Here is a 21433-nt window from a genome sequence, read left to right as displayed (position 1 = left end):
GGCACAATAGCACAAAATATATCCTTCACTTTATGGTGTTTTCTCCTTTCTCTCCATCCCCTCATCCTTTTCCTCTTCACATCTTCCCAACCTCCCCTCCTCCTCCTCCTCCTCACTCGTCGTTCGGGCCGTCAAGACAAACGTTCAGGTAGAGCGGACATTTTGTTATGTATTGCTTAGGGTTTGCTCGCTAAGTGCTTGCTTAAGCACCATCATTCTTACTCAATGTATGCTACAAACAACATTGTGATGCTTTTGTGATCTTTCTGCAGTCGCAGGATTTGATGTCACTAAAATTCCCAAGAATTATTATAATGAAATCATGAAGCGGTTAAAGGGATCTAAAACTGCAAGTTTTGAGATTGACTTGTCAACGCAATATTGGGTATTGACTTATTACGAAGTTGTTCCAGAGTGCAATTGCTAGGTTCATGCAAAAAATAGCATTACTGGTTGTTTAAATGTTTTTCTTTGTTTTATGCATGAGAGGTAACAAGAGTGTCTCAGGTATTCATATTTTGATGAACTTTTCAATATCGGAATCATCAATATTCTAATTTCGATGATTTAACTGTCTTCACTACTTATATACCTTATACACATTAATGACTGTATTGGCGTACTGTAAGGCCATTGTCGCATAAGAATTTTGTTAATAGTAAGTGCCACTATCGCGCATGAAAATGTTTTAATAATTATTCCTCAATCAGCGATTTCATTATTTGGTGTCAATGCCAATCAATTGATGATTTAAAGAAGTAATTAAGTTAAACTATTGTAACAGATTCGATCCTTTTAGTGTTTCACATAGAATTTTGTGAAATCATGGTGGTTCAACAGTCTAGGGCGTTCTAGGGGAATGGTCCTCTGGAAGAAAATATTGTAAATGTTCTTTTCAAATGCATCGATCTGGTGAGTTTTTAGAGCAAACTTAAAAAGCTAGATCTTTGATAAATGTGTGCCCCTCTATTTTATTCTCATCTTTTATTCAAAACATTGTACGTGACAATTTTTTTGTCATTGTAACATGTGAAACGCAGAACGAAATGAACATTTGTCTCTGGTGCTGTGACTAAAAATAGTTTGTTAATGAGAGCAAATTGACTGCCTTGTCGCATGTCATCTGTACAACTTGTGGGCCAGTAGATAGAAATTCGTTGCTTTCACCCCAGCGAACTTGGTTGGATTCCTGTTGCATTGAATGGCAATGTTTGAACTGAGAAATCAAGACAAGTGTTTATACCAATTTCTGATCAAAACTTAACAATACAAGTTTTTGAGACTCGATGGGAACAATTAAAACCTGGTGGCCCGTCAAAATCTTCCTATGGTATGGTAAACACTTCCTTTTTTCCCTAAAACCAATTATTGTCAGTAATGCCATTGTCACGTTAATAAAATGTTAAAAACGATTAATATATTGGTACGATCTGTTATCCTGGGCCTGTTTTGCCTCTGTTAACCTTTACAAATACGCACTCGTCATGGCAACACAGTCACATTAATTAAATTTTTCCTAGTGATAGTTAACCTGCATTATTTTCGGTATTAAAGACACAATTGATACAAGATTTATAGGTTAATATCAACTTGATTGACTCAGCTGCTAAGTTGTAAAGGGGCTCGTTTAGTACACCCTTCGACCAACGTATCAACAAATCTCATTCAATCATCTACATTCCGCTTTGTTTGGTTTTCATTTATTTTGTTACCTGTTTTTCTTGTTATCATTTGACCCCTCAATAATCTCCCATTTGTTTCTGCCTCTTTTCCGCCTCCATCCTCATTTTCGACTAACCTGCCCTCCCAACTAACCCATGCTCCACCCTGGCCACCCGTTTCTCGACGCCACTGCTCTTAGATCACGATAATCCGCGGCGAGGAATGCGTCCTGGAGGATAACGGGCAGCGCACCAAGTGGAAAGTGATCAGCCCCACAGGCAACGAAGCCATGGTGCCATCCGTGTGCTTCACCGTGCCGCCGCCTAACCAGGAGGCCATCGATACCGCTGCGAGGTGGGCACGTACATGCATACTTTTTAGCATTTTCTTTTACTGCAGGGGTGTTAAAATCATTTTAGATTGGGGCCACATGATAGAAAAAAACTCTCATGGGAGCTGGACTAGTAGATTAAAGAGAAATAGACAGAACGAGAGAGAGCTAGAAAAAGGGAGAAAAAACAAAGAAAGACAGAGACAGAGAACGAGAGTGGGAATAAGAGTTGGAAAAGGAGGGATTGAGAGCAGGAATAAGAGAGAGAGAGGAGAGAACAAGAGTTGGAGAGACAGAAAAAGAACAGAAGAGCAAAAGAGATATAGAAAAATGAGAGAGAGAAATTCGAAAAAAAGATGGACAGAGAGAGATGGTGATATAGAGAAAGAAAGAGTGAGATAAAGAGAAGAGAAATAGAGAAAAAGAGAAACAGTGATAGAGAGAGAGAGAGAGCGTAAGAGAGAGTGTGTCAGAAAGGGAGAAATGAAGAGAGTGAACGTAATATAGCTCCAGTTGATTTCCACATCAATCTAACATATTTCAAAGTGCATCTCATTTTTCTCTTGTGCTTCTCTGGGTGTTGTTTCGCAGTCCAGATTGGACCCCCTGGCGGGCCTAATTTATGCATTATGGCTCTACTGATCAAGTACTGTACCCGAATGTATTTCTTGTACAAATCTGGAATATTTTTTATAAAACATGTATTTTACATTGTACCCATTTTTTTAGCTTCACGATTTTTTTCCACGTAGGTAAATTAACTTCATGCTAAATTTGCTGCGAAAACGAATCTGATTATGCAATAATCGTTTAAATAGTTGGTGACAATCCACTATTAATATAGTCATTTGTTGCGGCCCCTCTCTCAATATTGACTAAATTCTACTAAATTTACTTCTGTATCATCCAATGTCCAATTGACCGGATGTTTAAAAACAAATGTGTGCTGTGCTACACTTTCAGGACTGAGCAGTTGTATCAGCAGGTGATGTCTTTATGGCATCAGCTACACATAAACATGAAGAGCGTTGTCTCCTGGCACTACCTCCTTAAAGACCTCCGTGTTGTGTCAGAATGGGACCTGGACACGGTTAGTACTATTTGCATTGTACATGAATGTTTATACAGCTTAATCAAAAGACACACAAACAATATTGAATCATAGATACACTAGTTATGAAAGACAGTAACACAGAAAACAAGTCACACCCACAAACCGTGGTGAACAAAACAGCACAATAATGCAAGAAAAAAAAAATCTGCCCGTCATCTTATTACTGTATTTTCACACCCATTAGGCGCACTGTTTTAAGGGGCGCACTCTCCTTGGTTGTCTGCTCATATGGCGCACTGACCTATTAGGTTCCAGTCTCACGCGACCGCCTTTAATCCCACAATAAGTGTGCGAATTCAAAGAAGAAAAGCAGGGAACCAAACTGAGTTTAATTGCATTTTACCAGAAGAAAGAATAACAATGGTAAAAGAAGACTTCTCAGACCCCGTTGTGGTTTTCTGCTCGGAACAATCAGCACTAAAGGCTTTTTTTCTGGTCGCTGAGAGTTTATAAATGTCAAACAAGACACTCATCAATGTCACATTTTTACTCAGCCGTCTCATCACAGTGCAGGCGGGGCAAAACAAACACCGCAAAAACCTGTGAGCACTTTATCATACGGGCTGACTGACCAAGATTATTTCTAAATGACAGATATATGTAGCTCAACTACACACCATGCCGTATATGCATTGGTTCTCACTCATACCTACTAGCTGGTGCTTTTGATTTGTTCAATATATATTATTTCACCAAACAAAAGGCCCCAGTCTCTGTCTCTATTTTTCGTCTGCTCGCACTTTGCTCTTTTCATCAGCCACCTGCTTAAATTTTGGGTGAAATGCTCTTAAATGATTGCCATGTTTCTCAACAAGTCTGTTCAAAAATGGCACAAACACTGCTCTCTGGTGGCTTCAATTTGCCATTGCAGTTCTTTCTAGTGTCATTAATAGGAGCTTTTATTACCGTATTTTCCGCACTATAAGGCGCACCTAAAAGCCTTTATTTTTTTCAAAAGCTGACCATGCGCCTTATAATACAGTGCGCCTTATTTATGGATCAATTTTAAAATTGCAAAGTTTTCCAACTAACTTGCAGCCGCCGATTAGATTTTCCCCCGAACGCCAAGTAGTACACGGTGTATGCTGGGATTTATTTACCGGCGTTTCATTGGCTAACCAATGTGTCAATCATCATTTGAATCGATCACTATTGGCTAAAGTTATTCGGAGGTCAAGGGGCGGATCCTTTTTATCATTTACAGGCTGGCATTGGCTTAAACGGCAAACAAAGCCTGCAATTGGCCGAAAAAGGTGTGTCAATCATCAGTTGAATCGATCACTATTGGCTAAAGTTATTCGGAGGTCAAGGGGCGGATCCTTTTTATCATTTACAGGCTGCCATTGGTTTAAACGGCGAGACAAAGCCTGCAATTGGCCGAAAAAGATGAATGCGTATAGCATGTGGCTGACGGCATAGAGAAAGCATTTTTTTCTATTCTGTATTTGTAAATATTGTATTCTCCTGGATTTACTACCCTCACGGATATAAGAGGACATTGCCTGCACATTATTATGAACGCAACGACTTCGGTGAGCTACTCCGGATTTTATATTGTCCCTGTATCTTGTTTCAGACTGAACTTGATGTTTCTGCGATAAGGGGTGCAGATAATGGATGGAATGGGGTCTCTATTTTTAAATTAAACTCAATTCCAAGTGTTTATTGTCATATGCACAGTAAAGTTGCTAGCGAAAAAGAAAATAGATACTAAGGAATGGTTAGCATTTCTTGAATCCCAAGACTTTAACCTTCCGAATGATGGAACGATGTATTTGAGTGACATCGTACGGACACCGCATCCGCACGTGTCTACGACAAGTATTTGCTTCTTTGCAAGCTTTGGGAATGTTAAGGGGGTAATAAGTTGGACTGAATCTTCTGACTGTTTTGTCGACTTTCCCATTGTAGCGCCTTATAATCCGGTGCGTCTTATGTATGTCAAAAACAGGACCAAAAACTATTTTTTCGGGGTGCGCCCTATAACCCGGTGCGCCTTATAGTGCGGAAAATACGGTACTTTGTATGGCATTATCGTGTGTAACGCCATTGCTCCCTGCTGGTCGTGCCCACGAGGACAGGTACGTGCTATTTTTAAACGGGGCACTATGAAGCGTTTATTAGTGCATGGGTTGCATATCAATAATGGACATTTTTTTTAAAGAATGAAGGTAGCATTTCCCAGTGGTAAATTGTAATGCGAAGAAATTTACAGTATATTTTCATTTAGTGGTACTGGAGGTGATGGAAAATTGAATGTCCTTAAAAAAAGCCTTGAAAAAAGGTGTACATACCTTGAGCCAAGATTTGAAAACCTTTATCACCTGTACTGTTTTGACTTTTTAAAACCCCTATTCACCATTCCAATCTTCTTTGCTATCAGATCCGAAACCAATCTCCATCCGAACGCCAACAAGTCCTGGACCACCTCGACTCCCACTTCTCAGACTTCATGTCAGACAGCAGAGAGAGCTTGCTGTTCAATCCAGCCGAGCGGCACGAGCTGGAGGCCGAAGTCCGGCGAGCGCGGCAGCACTGCCAGGACCTACTGGTCAACATGGAGAGCGGTGAGCGTGTGCTCCGAGACAATGCCGACCCCGCTTGAAGCTCTCTCCGACTCTCACGGTTTTTGTGCGTCCGCAGAGGAGAAAGACGAATCTGTCTCTCGCTCCTACATATCCGAGCTGCAAAACGTCAACTTGCGTCTTAACAAGGCCGAGCAACGGTTGAGCAGCGCCATTCAGACGCCGAGTCGGCCCTCAGACGACAGCGCTGGCAACGCCCTAAAGATTGTGGAGCAGGAGGTCACTTGAATCAATTGTGGCAAGACATTTTTTTTTAAACCTCAGCTAATATATACTTTTTTGTTCACAGAAACTCGAGTGTGAATTGGATGCGCTCCGCTCTGACTTGGGCGGCGTGTCACGGCGCTGCGTGGCCTTCTTAGAAGACAGGCCGACTTCATCTGGAGTCCTTGCGCTGCGTTCAGAGCTCAACCAGGCTGTGGAGAAGATGGACAAGCTGCACCACCTCTCATCCGTCTTCCTGCAAAAGTCAGTTCACAGCACTTTTCCACTCTAGTGATCAGGGTTTGTATGGGTGCTTGAAATCCTATAAAATGCGTCCATCTTAAAGTTGGGTTTTCAAGGTCAGGAAAAAGCTTGAATTAAGGGTGGAGCTTCAAAATGCTTCAAATTGTTGCCATTGCCATGTTTCTTGGCTCTATAGACCAGGGGTGTCAAACTCATTTTAGCTTGGGGGCCATGTGGTAGAAAAAAACTTTCATGGGAGCCAGACTAGTAGATTAAAGATAGACAACTAGAGAGAAACAAGCAAAAGATAGAGGGGGAATGAAAGAAAGACAAAACGCAGATAAGAAAGAGAAAGATAGAAAGAAAAAAAATGAAGCAAGTGGAAAAGAGGGATCAAGAGAGAAAGCGAAAAGAGAGAAAGACAGAACAGATTTGTGAGAGAAAGCGGGAGAGAACGAGAGAAGAGTTGAAAAGAGAGACACAGAGAAAAAGCAAAATAAGAGAAAGGACAAGAGAGACTTAAGAGTGAAAAAATGAGAAAGAGAGCGAAAGAGAGAGAGAGAGAGAGAGGAATAATAATAATATAGCGCCAGTTGCTTTGGGAGTGGTGTCTGGCTGTGTCAACATCGTCAAGTGGACATATTTTCCTCTTGTGCTTCTTTGGGTGTTGTCTCACCTGCGAAATATAGACTTTGGCAGGCCTGATGTTGCCTGCGAGCCGCATGTTTGACCTATGCGATAGACCATGAAAAATGACATTATTGTGTTGTTGTGTGATGTGTCACCTCCACCTTTAATGACTTATTATCAATAATAATAATAAAAATATGCACCAAATAATCTAGTAATTCGTAATATTGATATGTTTTGGAGGGGATCCCTGAAAAAACAAATTAAATTTGAATTGAAATATTAACAGATCTACAAAGAAAATAAAATATGAAACAATTTTAGCTTTTTACACACTGAACAGATTTAAAGTCAAACAACAAAACCAAATTCCTGGAAATGCAATACAATAAAATGAAAATGACATATATTAACTCTTTAGTGCTATAAATAATTGATAAAATGACCCCCCCAAAACACTATTTACAATTCTACATTAACTTATTTAGACACAGATCCCCTGAAAAACACACAAAAAAACACAAGTTAATATAAGTAAAATAAAAAGCAAAAGGCTCTAAGATTGAATGCATTCGGCTTCGGTGCAATCAATATCATTAAAATGAGTCCAAATTTGGCTCATTTTTCTGCTTTTCATACACATAGTACTGCATTGTGGAATCAAAATGTCAGAATTCATATCAGCCCATTGACACAGAAGGATCATAGATGGAAAGGATCAAAATAGTACAAAGTATGTGCTAGCAGCAAGAGAGCGACTTTATTTTAGTCATCAAACTCAACAATCACAAAAATGTTATTTTGATTTGCGCTGGATTTTTTTTTTAAGGTACTGGAAATGTTTTAAAAAATGGCCTTGAACGTGCTTAAAAAAGTGTTTAAATTTGGCCATTAAAAGGTGTGCGAACCACCATTGATGAGGTTTAAGCTGTTTGAAATTTTTTTCTGTTCATATTTTTTAAATCTAATCAGATTAAAAACTGTGGATGTGCTCTTGCGCTGCCTGGAGGATGCGGAGAGTCAGGTCAGGATGTATGAGAGCAGGCTGAGTGAAGAGGATGCCCTTCCTGCTGACCCCGCAGCTATCCAAAGGCTTATAGATCAATTGGGGGTAAAATGTTCATCTTTTGTATCCATCAATAACGAGCTGATAGCAATGTCACAATCCATTTTTTTCCCTTTTTTGAAGAAATGGCAGTGCGAGCTTTCTGAACAGGAAGGCGTATTCCAGTTGCTGCAGTCGGATGTCCTCAAGGCTAAAGAAGCGGCGTCCCACCTTTCCACCCTTCACCCGGACCGCAGCCCTGAGCTAGAGCGATACCAGGAACGAGCCACTCAGGTAGAAGAGCGCTGGAGCGGTGTTAAGAAGCAGATTGAGATGCGGTAAGTTCTTCAGGCTTTTTCAAATTGACTAAAAATCGTGGCCGTCCAAAGCAGGTTGTCCACCTGTTAAGTCTACATTTAAGCGTGTGTGTTCTCCTGGTGAGTACAGGCGGGCAGAGCTGGATGGTATTAGTTCGGTTTTGCAACAGTACAGAGATGGACACTCAGAACTGATAACGTGGATCGAGGATACCACACGGAGGCAAGAGAACACGCCGGCCGGAAACAGTGACAGCAAAGCCCTCTCGGAACAACTGGCGGAGCAAACGGTCAGTTTAAAACGACGATGTTGAAATCACAGTCAGATGATTCTGAATAATGGATCTACTTTGGGTGTTATTGACAACAGGACTCCCGCGGACCCTTGAAAAGTCTTAAAAGGCATTATTCTTTTTTCTCAATTCAAGGCTTTAATTGTCATTAAAACTTTTTTAAATGCAATTTTCGAAAGTCTTAAAAATGTGAGCACATTAATAAGAACTAAAAGATTTAGTAACTTTTATCATTTTTTTTTGACAATTCACAGATTTACTTTCATGGCAACATAGTGTGACTACTATAATGGAACTATCAAAACAGTGATGTGGTTTCAGTCGAGCCTTTCAGAGCAGATGTATGTCTTAGGTTTACCCACAACTTTGGGCCTTGGGAAGGTGTACATTTAATGAGAAGTAGAGGTAAGAACTTGGGCCCCTGCCAGAACCCTTATATACCTGTGGGTCGGGTCGGGCTGGATTTTTTTAGGCCCAATCTTACCTCTAATGAGAAGTGGCTGTCCAACAAACGTTTTTCATCATGGCTAAAAGCTGCGCCAAGTAATATGTACGAGGCTCCATGTGTTGTCTGCAAGAAATACGCGTTTTTTTAATTTCGCTTGTTTTAATTATGTTTTTTTTTCTAAACTTCCTCTTAAATTTGGTTTGAGTTTTTTTTTTATTTTTATTTTTTTTAAAGGCTTTTAAATCGCTTAAAAAGCCTTGAATTTAACTTGGCTTAAGCTGAAGGATGCTTCAATTATTAAGTATCACAATGGATATTTATACTTAAAATAATAATGAAAAATATATTTCAGGCTTTGGTCGCTAAGATTGAAGAAAACCAGACCAAACTGGATGATTGCCAGACTCACTCCAAACAATACTGCACTTCAGTCAAGGTGAGACTATAAAATAGAAAAGGAAAAGGGATGTAGAAGGCAACGACTTGATATAATGGCATTCTATGAAATGATGTCCTTTGCAGGACTATGAGCTTCAGCTGATGACATTCAGAGCCTTCGTTGAGTCCATGCATAAGTCACCAGTCAAGAGGAGGAGAATGCATTCTTCCTCTGACGCGATCACTCAGGAGGTATGCTTGTATATCTATCTATCTATCTATCTATCTATCTATCTATCTATCTATCTATCTATCTCTATCTATCTATCTATCTATCTATCTATCTATCTATCTATCTATCTATCTATCTATCTATCTATCTATCTATCTATCTATCTATCTATCTATCTATCTATCTATCTATCTATCTATCTATCTATCTATCTATCTATCTATCTATCTATCTATCTATCTATCTATCTATCTATCTATCTATCTATCTCTACCCAACTACCCAAGTTGGTTTAAAAATAACCAAACAAGCAGAGAAAATGCACTTTCCTTTTAAAATGGAAAATCTCATCTAAATTGCAATACTAGTCAGAAAAATTGCAATTAGTTCTTTCCCGCAATTTGTGCAGCCTTAATATATAACATCTAATTTCTTTCCTCTGACATCCAGTTCATGGACCTGCGCACACGTTACACGGCCTTGGTCACGTTGACAACGCAACACGTCAAATATATCAGCGACGCCCTCAGACGACTCGAAGAAGAAGAGGTGAGCTGTGAAGTTGGACAGTATTTCATCGCAAAACGCTCAGTCAAGGGGGACTCTTTGATTTCTAAAATCATCACTATCGTTACTTTTTTTTTTATTGTAGTTATTATTTAGGAGTAAATATTGTATGTTTAATAGTTTTCAATTATAAGTAGAATTCAATTATAAGTGGATAAAATAAGAATTTTTGACGGAGGTAACAATCATTCTAACCTTGCAGAAAGAGGTAGAAGAGGAGAAGCAGGCCAGGGTGGGTCACGTATCGGACCTGCTGGCTTGGATCGGTGGCCTCCAGGGACGGACCGGTGGCCTCAGCGCCGAGTCGTCACTCGCTGCACAGCAGGTACGTATTCATTTCGATTTGACAACGATAAGTTAATTCTTTTTTACTGTTGGACAAATGCAAAGGTAATTTTATAGGATGCCAGTTTCTTATTTTGACTCCCTGTTGTTAATTGTTTTGACTAATACATATAGATCTGAGGGAGACAATGTTTCGTGTGGTTGGAGATTTGTTTGATGCTCATGCTCGGCAGTACCTTTTGGAACTGGAAAACACTTTGCTTCGAGTGGAATCCTCAATTGGTGACCGACAATAGGTCAACCAATGGAATTTGACGAATAGCTGTTTCGGCATTTTAATTCATTCAACAGGCTGTTCATTTAAGTTCAGATGCAGTTGGGCATCTTGCTCTCTCGCTCTCTCGTTTTCTCGTTCTCTTGTTCTCTCGTTATCTCATTCTCTTGTTCTCTCTCTCTCGTTCTCACACAAATCTGTTCGGTCTTTCTCTCTTCTCTTTCTTGATCTCTGAGATATCATAGTGTAGTTAACTTTTTTAATAAGAGAGGTATGTTTAAATGGAAACTGATACATTAGCTCTTATCATAACATTAGTTTGTCAATCAAGGATGTCTGTTAGTGATTGTGCGAGACTATTAAAAGCACGCTAAGGTGGAAGTGGTGAGCTTTTATCGTAGCATTAGTTTGTCAATCTGGCTCTAAAACAGGAGTGCTCACTCTTTTTGATTTTCGAAGAGACACTCTGTTGCACTTTTTTAAAGTTAATTTAAATATTTTGGTTGTATTGTCATGTATTTTTTAGACTTTTATAAAACAAATAAGCAAAGTAGTTAAGTTTCTATGTAACTTTATACGTGTTGCTGACAAAGTCTAATTTTATTTCCTGCGCTGTTATTTTTTGGTTCAAGTGAAAGATTTGTCACGTTGTGTTAAAATTCGAATTTATTTTCTGGATTGGTCACAGAGATATATTAAAGTTTTATTTGAATTTATAACAAATATTCTTTCTTTCTTTTTACATTATTAAGTTTATTACGTCAATTTTTAAAAAGGAGGTCTGGTCCCAATGGGCCGCAGTAGCTCAGGAGGTAGAGCGCTCGTCTTGGGATCAAGTGATCCCGGTTCGAATCCCGACTCGTCCGTGTTACATGTCGAAGTGTCCTTGGGTAAGACACTGAACCCCTAAGACCCCCAATAAGCAGATTAGCGCCTTACATGGCTGCAAGGCCGCTATTGGGAAATGTGGAGCACATTGTAAAGCGCTTTGGGAAGTCATTGACTTGAAAAGCGCTATATAAATGCAGATCATTTCATTTCATTTCAAATATCAGCCTCCTCTTTATACTAATAGTCGGTATCGACTCTTAAAAACCTGCATCGGTCGATCATTAGTGCGCATGCATTAAAAAAAGTTGCTGTTTTGGATTTGTACAGCTTTTAGGCCTGATATATTTCTGTAACCTTGAAGATTTAATAAAAAGAGGGGGCTCTGAGGAGGGCTTTAAAAAGGGATGACGTTATCTATCTATCTAAAAACTCCTCTCCTGGTGCTCTTTGTAGATTCAAAATCCATTGATAGCTTCTCGCCTCATTTCGGGTGTCAACTAAAGATCGAACTTAACAGAAAACCCATTTTTTGTATATTCTTTACTTAGATTATTTTATAATTAGCTTTTCATTTCACCCAGGCCATCAACGAGCAACTCGCATCCAAGAAAGACGACGTGGCCGAAGCCATCCGAAGCACGCAGGTCTTCCTTCTCTCCAAACAAGCCGCCAAGTAAGTCCCCTTCAGCGTTCCCTCTAAGCTTGTATGAGTCTGAGCAAAAACCCAAAGTTTGTTAGCATCACTTGGAATAACAGTGAGCAACATCAATCTTGTGTGTGGAAACAAAATCATTGTCATGTCCAAATTCCGAATCAAATCTGATGGCTTTCCAGCAACATTAGTTAGTTCTTAAAGTTTTAAAAGGTTTGCTAATGTAATATTGGAATGTTTTCACGGCCCACACACGTTTTTTTTTTTTACAACAACTATTACATCAGATTTCAGTTACCTCTTTTGTTCCAAAATACTAACATTTTGTGAATTTATTTAATTAGTTGCACAATACAGAAATATGTTTAATCACACTTTTTATTGGAACGAAAATATTGGCAAAAAGATTGAAAATTACATTCAAATTATTTGCATATGATTTTTTTGAAGATATAAACATGCCTTTATTCCTGCTTTTTTCTTGTTTTGTTTCTTTATTGCCTAGCTCTTTACTACTTTTTTCTTGCCCTTTTTGTTCTTTGGATCTCTAGTTTCAATTTTATTTTATTTGTTACTTCCTTTGCTTTTTTTCCTGGCTGTTCTTTCCCTTTTCACTTTTTTTCCAGTTTTTTTTTTTAATGTTAGTCTTTTTTTTCTTTCTTTCTTTTTTTTGCTTAGTCATTTTGTGCGTAATGTTACATAATTATTGGTGAAATATGGATGAAAGCAATAAAAACACTCCGAAGAGCTGTTTGGAAGCAGAAAGAGAGCTGTTTTTAGTGAGCCAAGCCAAAAGAGACGTTTCTCTTAAAAAAAGAAAAGACGTAAACTTGCGCGGCAACACTGACGTAGTCATGTAGGTAAGACAGGTGCAGGCAGTAATTAAAGGAAACCACAATTGTCTCTATTTATTTTATTGTCTTTGTCAGAAAAAATACAATAATCATATTCTTCAAACCTTAGGTGCATAAGTGAAATGACCCGTACTGTCATATTTCAGGAACATGTTTTTGATATTATGCCCTGAGTATTTTTGTTTTTCCGCCCACTAATTTCCCATCCTACAGATGGAAAAGTGTATGTACTGGTAGGTCATGCATCCAAGGGTTGAAAAGGCGATCTCCTGCATGCACTGTAATTCTGTTCCTGATTTTTATGCGCAATATAGATTTTCCTGTGCGCTGAGAAGGTCTGGGCAGTGCGCAATTGTGCACGCGAGCAGCTTAGAGGGAACATAGCTTGCATCCAGCCTTCACTTTGGCAGCAACCCATTTCCAACCATTCTGTCCTGCCTGTGCTCAGGCTTTCTCCAAACGAGCGCGCTCAGGTGGAGGCGCAGCTGGACCAGTTGACCTCCACTTACCGCAACATGTGCGAGGCATCGGCGCAGCAGATGCAGCAGCTTGAGCAGCAACTCGCCAAGGATGAGGAAAGGAAGGTGGGTGGAAAAGTCACTTGGTGTTCCTCATTTCACTCACAAACCGAGAATGCGTGTGCTTGCATGTTGTTTGTCACAATGTTGCAAATGGCCATGTTATTTACTCCACCAACGCATTCATCAACTTCAACATCAAACTCATTTAAGTATTGAATTCAGTCATTTTTTTTACCACGTCCAATAAAATCTGCCAGGCCGCTGATGTCATTATTAACACTAGTTCTTCCATTGTAACACATTCATTAAATTTAACCCCCAATACAATAGGAGAGGTATACCTGTGAGAGATTAGATTGTGATTGGGTACCTAATAACTAGAGGTCGACCGATAACCAGGCTGGCCGAGATAACCAGGCTGGCCGATTATCTGCACAAATATTTGGGATTTTGACAGATATCTTCGACATTTTTTTTTTCATTTGACTAGCTGATTATTAAGTCTCATGTGAAACTCTCTTTTTTGCTCATACTCCTCCCCTCGCCTCCTTTTTTGTTACCCACCCCACAGCTTCTGATTGGATAAGTGACCGAGGGCTGAGCCACTGTAGCATCAGAGAGCGGCAGCTTAGCTCACTTGTCCCATCTTGCCTGTGTCTGTGATAAAAATGCGTGTTTGCGGTTAAGAGATAGCATGAAAGCTTGTTTTAGAGAGGTACATTCAGGTGGAGACTGATAAATTTGCTCTTATAATAGCATTTTTTTGTCAATCGAGTGTGTCTTTTTGTAATTGTGTGAGACCATAAAAAGCTCACTAAAGTGGAAGTGATGAGCTCTTATCATAACATTAGTTTATCAGTCTGGCTCTAAAACAGGAGTGCCCACACTTTTCAATACGCCAGCTCAGTTTAATTTTTGTTTTGTTTCAACTCAAGCCATGTTGGTTGCATTGTATTTTATCTATTTACGCTTTTGTAAAAAATTTAAGAGAGCTATTTACGTTTTTCTGTACCTTTTAATACGAGTTGCTGCTAAGTTCAATTTTATTTCTTGCACTGACTTTTTGGTTTAAGTAAAGATTAGTCATGTCATTTGTATTGAATCTTCTCTTTTATTTACTGTGAAAAGTATCAGAAAGCTTATAAGGGTTTAATTTGAATTTATAACAAAAATTATTTCTTTCAGAGTCAGCTTTATTGTCATTTCTGCAGCAAACACAGAGAATTGAAATTGCGTTTCTCTCAGCGTCTCTTTTTTGCATTTTTGATTTTTTTTACAGCAATTGAGTATTGGCTCCAAATATCTGTTATCGGCCTTCTCTTAATACTAGTAGTCGGTATCGCATCCGCCCTGAAAACCCCATATCGGTCGATCCCTAATAATAAGGTGCCCTAAGGAAATAAAAGTCAAAAAGTGAGTGATGGAGTTACTCAATATTATGACTTCAATGATACAACTGAACTTGATTTGTTTGCTTTACTGTTGTGTGTTTGTGTGAACCAGAAGACAGCTATGCAAAAGCAAACAACCTCACCATGAGCATGTTGTGTCCAGACCACAAGTTTTTATGCGTGTGTGACTGATTTTTGTCTCGTTTGTTCTAATGCAATTCTCTAACAGTGTGTCACTCTTCAACCAGCATTTTTGCTTGACAACAACCACTAACAGCAAGCAGCCACAAAGGAACCTTGTGGACGTCACCGTCAATTTATGGTTGGGGTTTATTGTCGTACTAGTTTGAAAATGAGGGTACGGGTCGGAATGGAGTGTGGCACGCACAATTCTAACTTGAGCTTCTTATGCTGCGCCGCACTTTGCCCGTTAAACAAGCGTTTACAACAGCTGGTAAGTCCTGCTTGCTTTTTAAATTCAGTTGCCTACAGATATGGTAAAATTGTTTTATTTTATGTGCTTATTTTTATGAGGATTATATTTACTATATTGAAACTGTCAAAATATAATAATTTGTAATAATTGAAATATTAATTTATGTAAACGTAGACATTTTCTATTGTTTTAAGTCTATTCTTTTAAAGTAATTTAATAAATTTAGGTAATTTAAATCTACGTTAGATAATACATGACAAACCATAATGTGTGTTTGGGTTTGTTAAAGTCCTGTTTAGGGGTTCTAATAGTAAATTAGAAATGTATTATGAATTATATTAGATATATTAGCCAAAAGTTTTTTGATAGCTATGTGATTTAAAGCATATGAACTGGCATCAAAACACATTTTATCTCTTCCTTCTTTTAGATACCACTTTGCATCGCCGGCGTGATCGACCTTGGAAGTGTGGAAACCTTGCCTGTGTTCCAAGCAGCCCAGCGGGGTCTGATTGACCAAGACACAGGTCGGATTCTTCTTGAGGCCCAGCTTGTCACCACTGGGGGGCTCCTCTCTCCTGATGCCCCTCTCCGCCTTTCTGTTGATGATGGTCTGATTGGAGGTTTGATTGACGCTCATGCTCGACGGTCCCTTTTGGAACTGGAGAAAACTTTACTTCTTGTGGAATCTGCAATGGGTGACCAACAACAGATCATCCATGCGATAGATGCAGCTCTGGCATCTGGAATAATTCGAGAAGAGGCTGGTCTTCGTGTTATTGACCTAATAATACCAGAAGAAGACTTGAAGATGTTATCGTCAAGTAGCCTTCTGGTCAAGTTACTGTCCAGGCTTAAACAAAGAGACCTGATAGATCCAAACACGGCTGAGAAAGTAAACCTCGCTGAGCTGCTTTTAAGGTGTGTTGCAGACAATGACTCAGGCTTTCACCTCCTTCCTGTCAAACAGCAACCAGGTGGAACTGTCTGCCTTAGCTCGGGAAGAAGGGTTGGTGTATTCCGTGCTATTGAGGAAGGCCTGATCGACCAGCAAGTGGCAAAGCGGCTCCTAGAAGCGCAGCTTTTTGCCGGTGGGATTGTTGACCCCCGATCCGGACATCGGCTGACCGTTAATGAAGCTGTCCATCATGGACTCATGGACCAGGACTTGGCTTGCTCCTTATTAGTGCGACAGCTCCTAAACGGTGGAATTCTTGACCCTGTAACTAAAGAACGTTTGGATTTGGACAAAAGTATCAGCAGAGACTTTCTCTCTGCTCGGATGGCTCTGTTGGTCCTTGACTCTCTCCGAACGTTCATGGGAATTATTTGGCCTGAGTCTGGTGAAGTCCTGTCCTTTACAGAGTCTCTACAACAAGGAGTTATCTCAGGAGAATTAGCGCAAAACATCCTTAGGCAGCGGGATGCTGTTGGAGCATTGTACCACACAGAAACCCTCCAGTTGATACCCATTAATGAAGTCCTGGAGTCTAGTGTCTTACACGTCCTTAAAGACATCCATTTGCCAGATGTTCTCCGCAACATGAGTTGGGGTTCCCAAACCCTTGAATCCTCTTCTAGGAGCTTACACTGGGAATCCATTGCAGTAGACGGGATGGATGTGAACAACCAAGCGGTGCACAAGCTGCTCTTCAAACTCATGACTCACAGCTACATGCATGCGCACTCTGGTATACGTGTGGTGCTCTTCGATCCAGAGTTGCTGGAGTTAGTTCACGCAATTCAGCCAATCACTAGAGAAGCAGATGATAGAAACAAAGTTTGTTCTCTTGTCAGTTTAAACACTCCCCTAAAATTGGACAAAGCATTGGAATCTAACATAAACGAACTGGGAGTCTGTAATGAGTCTAAATCAGAGCCTCCAGGAACTGTTTACATTCATTTTGGCACCACAGTGGAAGCAGCATTACATAAAAGAACAAAGGATGCTGAAAAAGGAACAATCAGTCTTGAGAATTCAACAGCAGGGCTCAAAAGACTTGATGCAAAGTCTGCAAAGGATACAGAGGATGAGTTTTCAGCGAAATCCAAACGGCAGCAGAAGGTGCACGAGCAACAACTTTTTGAAAATAGTTTAAAGAGTTCATCAACTAAAGATACAGATTCAAACCATTTCATAAAAAATAACCAAATAAAATCTCAAATGTTTAAAATGGGAGACTCTAGGCTTTTGGTTGATAGTCCTGAATCTGCATCTGGTCAGGTTGATGTTGAGCTCTCAAGGTTGACTTTCAACTACTCTGAGGGAGGTCTTTTGACAGAAGATGGTAAGAAGTTGCTCCCAGATGAAGCATTTGCCCAGGGTATTCTTCCTGGTCACGCTGCTGTAAAATTAATGGCTAATATAGGATTGTTTGGCGGATTCATTGATACTAGAAGTGGGGAGGCACTTAGCATAGAAGATGTTATCCAAGAAGGATTACTTGACGAGGATCTGATATGGAGTGTCCTAAAGTCTGATAAAACACTTGCAGGGATTGTGGATGTGGAAAAGAATCAGATATATGGTGTGATGGAAGCAGCTCGGTCTGGTTTGATTGACCGCAACACTGCAACTAGACTACTCGAAGCACAGGTGGCGTCTGGTGGAATTTTAGACCTCCACAAGAATAAGAAAGTCTCAGTCACCCTAGCATTAAACCTTGGACTCATAGAGGTTGAGCAAAGAGAAGAACTAATTGCACTTGAGAAGGCTTGCAAAGGAAAGATGAATGATGCGGCACTTACTAAAGCCAATTTACAGCTACAAATGGAGGGTATTATCAACCCAGAGACTGGGGGTCCTGTTCCTTTGGACCAGGCAATTGAGAAGCAGTTAATAAACCCCAAAGATCTACATCAGGTTTTGTCCAGACAGGTCGCTGAGGGAGGTATAATCCATCATGCTACAGGAATGAGGTTGTCCGTGTCTGATGCTGTAGATCGAGGTTTGGTGGATCATTCTTTCGCCTCTGTCTTGGGGGAGATTGAGTTAGCATACCGAGGTAAAGGCAGCTCTTCAAATATGGAGGCTTTAGCTTTACCATCATCAACCGGATCAATTCTTGACCCACAAACAGGATTTAAAGTCACTTTGAGTGAGGCTGTTGCTCTGGGTCTTCTGGATGAGGAGCTCGCAAGCGAAGCCATTGTTTCAAGCACATCAATAGAAGGGGTGCTTGACCCCCAAACTGCTCTAATTGTGCCTTACTCAGCCCTTGTGAGAAAAAGTAGGATGGACATTGAGACAGGCAATATGCTTTTGGAAGTAAAACCATTCAGAGGAATTGAGAACAAAAAAACAAAAAGCTGTATGACTCTTCTTGGAGCTTTAACTTCTAAAAAAGTTGACCCATATCCAGCTCTGAGACTGCTTCAAAGCCAAGCAGACAGTGGCGGAATTATTGATATAAGCACTGGAGATAGACTGACTCTACCTGAAGCATCTGAAATGAATTTGCTATCAAAAGATATGGTTCTAGAAATTGCATCCAACCAAATTACGAGTGGCGGTTTGGTCAATCCGGCCAATGGGCAGCGTGTGGTAAATCTCTGTGATGCAGTTGCTTTAAGGCTTATTTCTGGTGATGTGGCTTTAGCATTGCACGAAAAACTGACTGCTTCAAAGGTGAAAGTTGACGGTGATACTTCGCCTACTGTTATTTCATCAAAAAACATAGATGATCCTGTCACCCCTCAACTGAATTTATTGTGTGGCATAGAAGTTTTGACATCTGCTGAAAATATTGATGCTACAGCTAAAGTGGTTAAACCACTGGATCCAGATCTGTCCATTGACCTTCTGAGTAACTTTGCTGCAAATGTTGAAAAAAGAATCCAGCAAGCCATAGAGGAGGCCGTACCATTGAAGACTAAAGATAACATTCAAAAGCAAAATAAGATTATCACAGATGAACAAAAACTAAGTCTGCCTCAATGTTCGCTTGCAGATTTATGTCAAGCGCATGACACAGATTTTGATGGAGGGATTGATGAGAAACTCAGAGAAAAGTCGGATATGAAACATGGGAAGTTGCTGTGTGAATATCTTCATGAGAGAAGTATGTCAGACTTAGAAAGTCCACTGACTTATATCAGAATAGAGAAAGAAGGATTTTCAGAGGAAGAATGCACAAAATCTAGTGACGAAGAATGTCAAATGGGGACTGTTTTAGATGGGGACAATAGAGAAATGGAAGGGTTCGCCTCTGAAATGGAGACTGCGAGTTTTAATAAGGAGCAAAAACTACCATTGGAGAAGGCTGTATTGCAAATGATTAGTTTAAATCAGCCTACCAAGACTCCGGCTGATGAGAAATCACTGAAAAGTCAACAATGCACAGATGGACAGAAAGCAAGTATACCTGACGGTATTTTTACAGTGGCAATTAAAGAAATTGAATCTAATATTAACAAAAGTGTCATAGAAGAGGGCAAGAGTGAATTAGATTGGAAATATGACAAGTTTCTTGTTAGACCCAGTAATGAGAGCAGTATTCCAGTGCAGGATGCTGATAGACCACTGATTGACTCCATGGAGCAGAATGATGATAAAGACGGAGGACAATTAAAAGCAAGTGATCAAGAAAATAGGGCGCAATATGTTGTCGAAGTAAGGGGTGGTGACGGAGAGAATAGCTTTGTCCAAACCAAGGCTCCATTAAAGGAGCAAGTACCGCTTTTGACACGACCTCGGCAAGTCATTAAAGCAAAGAGGACCGTTAAACCATTGGCTGTAGTTACAACAGAAATAAATATAAATACAGGTATACAGATACAATCTAGCACACACTTTGGCCAGAGTTTAAAGGAAAACAATGGACAAAAGTCAGACGGGAATCCTGAAGTGTTGCAAGACAGATTCAATGATGACGGAAGTAGGCAAGTCACATATAACGAACCAATAAGTTCTAAGCCTGAATACACACGAGACAAAGGCACAAAAAACTTGGAAATTAGTAATAATGTAACCAGGTCTGAGGAAATCATGGGAGGGAACAATGCTGGAAGGGAGAACAGTCAGACCTTTGACAAAGAGGCTGCTTTTGTCATTGAGAAGCAAGAACCACCATTGGAGGAGGCCACAGAAAGCAAAACAAAGAAAAAGAAGAGGAGCAAAAAGAAGTCAAAAGTGGCAGAGGAAGATAACACACCACATTCAGAGAACTTCAGCAAATCTACAGTTGAAGCGTATCAGCAAGAGAGACAATTGTATCATACAGAGGTGGTTGATACTCATGTATACAAAACTGAGTCACAGAGACTAGCAGAGGCTGAGACATGCGTTGTAAAACACCTTAATGAAGTGACTGTAAAGGCGAATGGTTCACAAGAAGTTGCTGGTAAAGGGGTGCAGCAGACGCGAACCACAGAAAATGCTCAGTTTTTACTGAACACACCAGAACAATCAAGTAGACAAGATGTGGTTCCAAATAATGACCTGAAGAAATTGTCTGAAAGTGGGGGAAGTGATTGGACCAATGATTCTGGTACGCTAAATAGCACAGATGTAGAAGAAACTCAGAAGAGTTGCACCAATGGGACACTAAAGAGTGAGGAGGGAAAATTGAATCAATCAGTTGGCAAGGAAAATGAAAATTATTCTTTATTTGAGAGTTTTAAGAAGGACCAGCTTCAAGCTGGCAAAGAAAATGGCTCTGAAACTGCTGAAAAGACTGATGCAACACAAACCTCAGCTACAAGTTTAAGTCCAGCAGAGGAACCAACCTCTCTTCCCATGAAGCCGAGTTCTTACTTGGAGGAACCAAAATGTGATGGTATTAAAGAAAAGCCTTCAGAGAAGCAAAATGTTGATGATTTCATCCAAGAACCTTTATGCAAACCACACATCCATCCTGAGGTGCAATTTATGGCCTTTACTGCACAAGCAGAACAAAAGAGTGAATATCAAAAACATGAAGCTGCAACCACTGCATTTCTCGAAGTGATGTCTCCAAAAAATGCCCCCTCCTGCGCTCAAGAGGCTTCTGCTGATTTCGAATTAGCAAGACTACCAGAGTCTGGTCTAGATTTTGCCAGTCAAAGAGCAGACAACGACGAAGAAGTGATGTCAAATAAAGATGAAGGACCATTCTCTTCCAAGGTACATTACAAAAAAAATGTAATCATTCTCTATAAAT

The 21433-nt window shown here is 39.9% G+C and overlaps 1 protein-coding gene across 2 annotated transcripts in view; it reads left to right on the top strand.

Annotated features, from left to right (window-relative positions):
• macf1a (microtubule actin crosslinking factor 1a) overlaps window positions 1–21433 on the top strand; it is a 252345-nt gene that overhangs the window by 112229 nt on the left and 118683 nt on the right. Inside the window, exons 22-36 of one of the 2 annotated variants that reach the window (XM_088329357.1) lie at window positions 1862–2016; window positions 2957–3083; window positions 5491–5674; window positions 5751–5911; window positions 5982–6160; window positions 7742–7880; window positions 7959–8152; window positions 8262–8421; window positions 9225–9308; window positions 9395–9502; window positions 9933–10031; window positions 10252–10374; window positions 12021–12112; window positions 13394–13529; window positions 15724–21396. In XM_088329357.1, coding sequence (XP_088185483.1) covers window positions 1862–2016; window positions 2957–3083; window positions 5491–5674; window positions 5751–5911; window positions 5982–6160; window positions 7742–7880; window positions 7959–8152; window positions 8262–8421; window positions 9225–9308; window positions 9395–9502; window positions 9933–10031; window positions 10252–10374; window positions 12021–12112; window positions 13394–13529; window positions 15724–21396 — 7614 coding nt within the window. The remainder of the gene's footprint in view (window positions 1–1861; window positions 2017–2956; window positions 3084–5490; window positions 5675–5750; window positions 5912–5981; window positions 6161–7741; window positions 7881–7958; window positions 8153–8261; window positions 8422–9224; window positions 9309–9394; window positions 9503–9932; window positions 10032–10251; window positions 10375–12020; window positions 12113–13393; window positions 13530–15723; window positions 21397–21433) is intronic. The other variant, XM_088329356.1, reaches the window with a different exon arrangement.

This window comes from Urocampus carinirostris, chromosome 2, assembly GCF_059441175.1.
Source record: "Urocampus carinirostris isolate Australia breed hairy pipefish chromosome 2, RoL_Ucar_1.0, whole genome shotgun sequence".
NCBI lineage: Eukaryota > Metazoa > Chordata > Actinopteri > Syngnathiformes > Syngnathidae > Urocampus > Urocampus carinirostris.
This window is presented reverse-complemented; position numbering and strand designations above follow the sequence as displayed.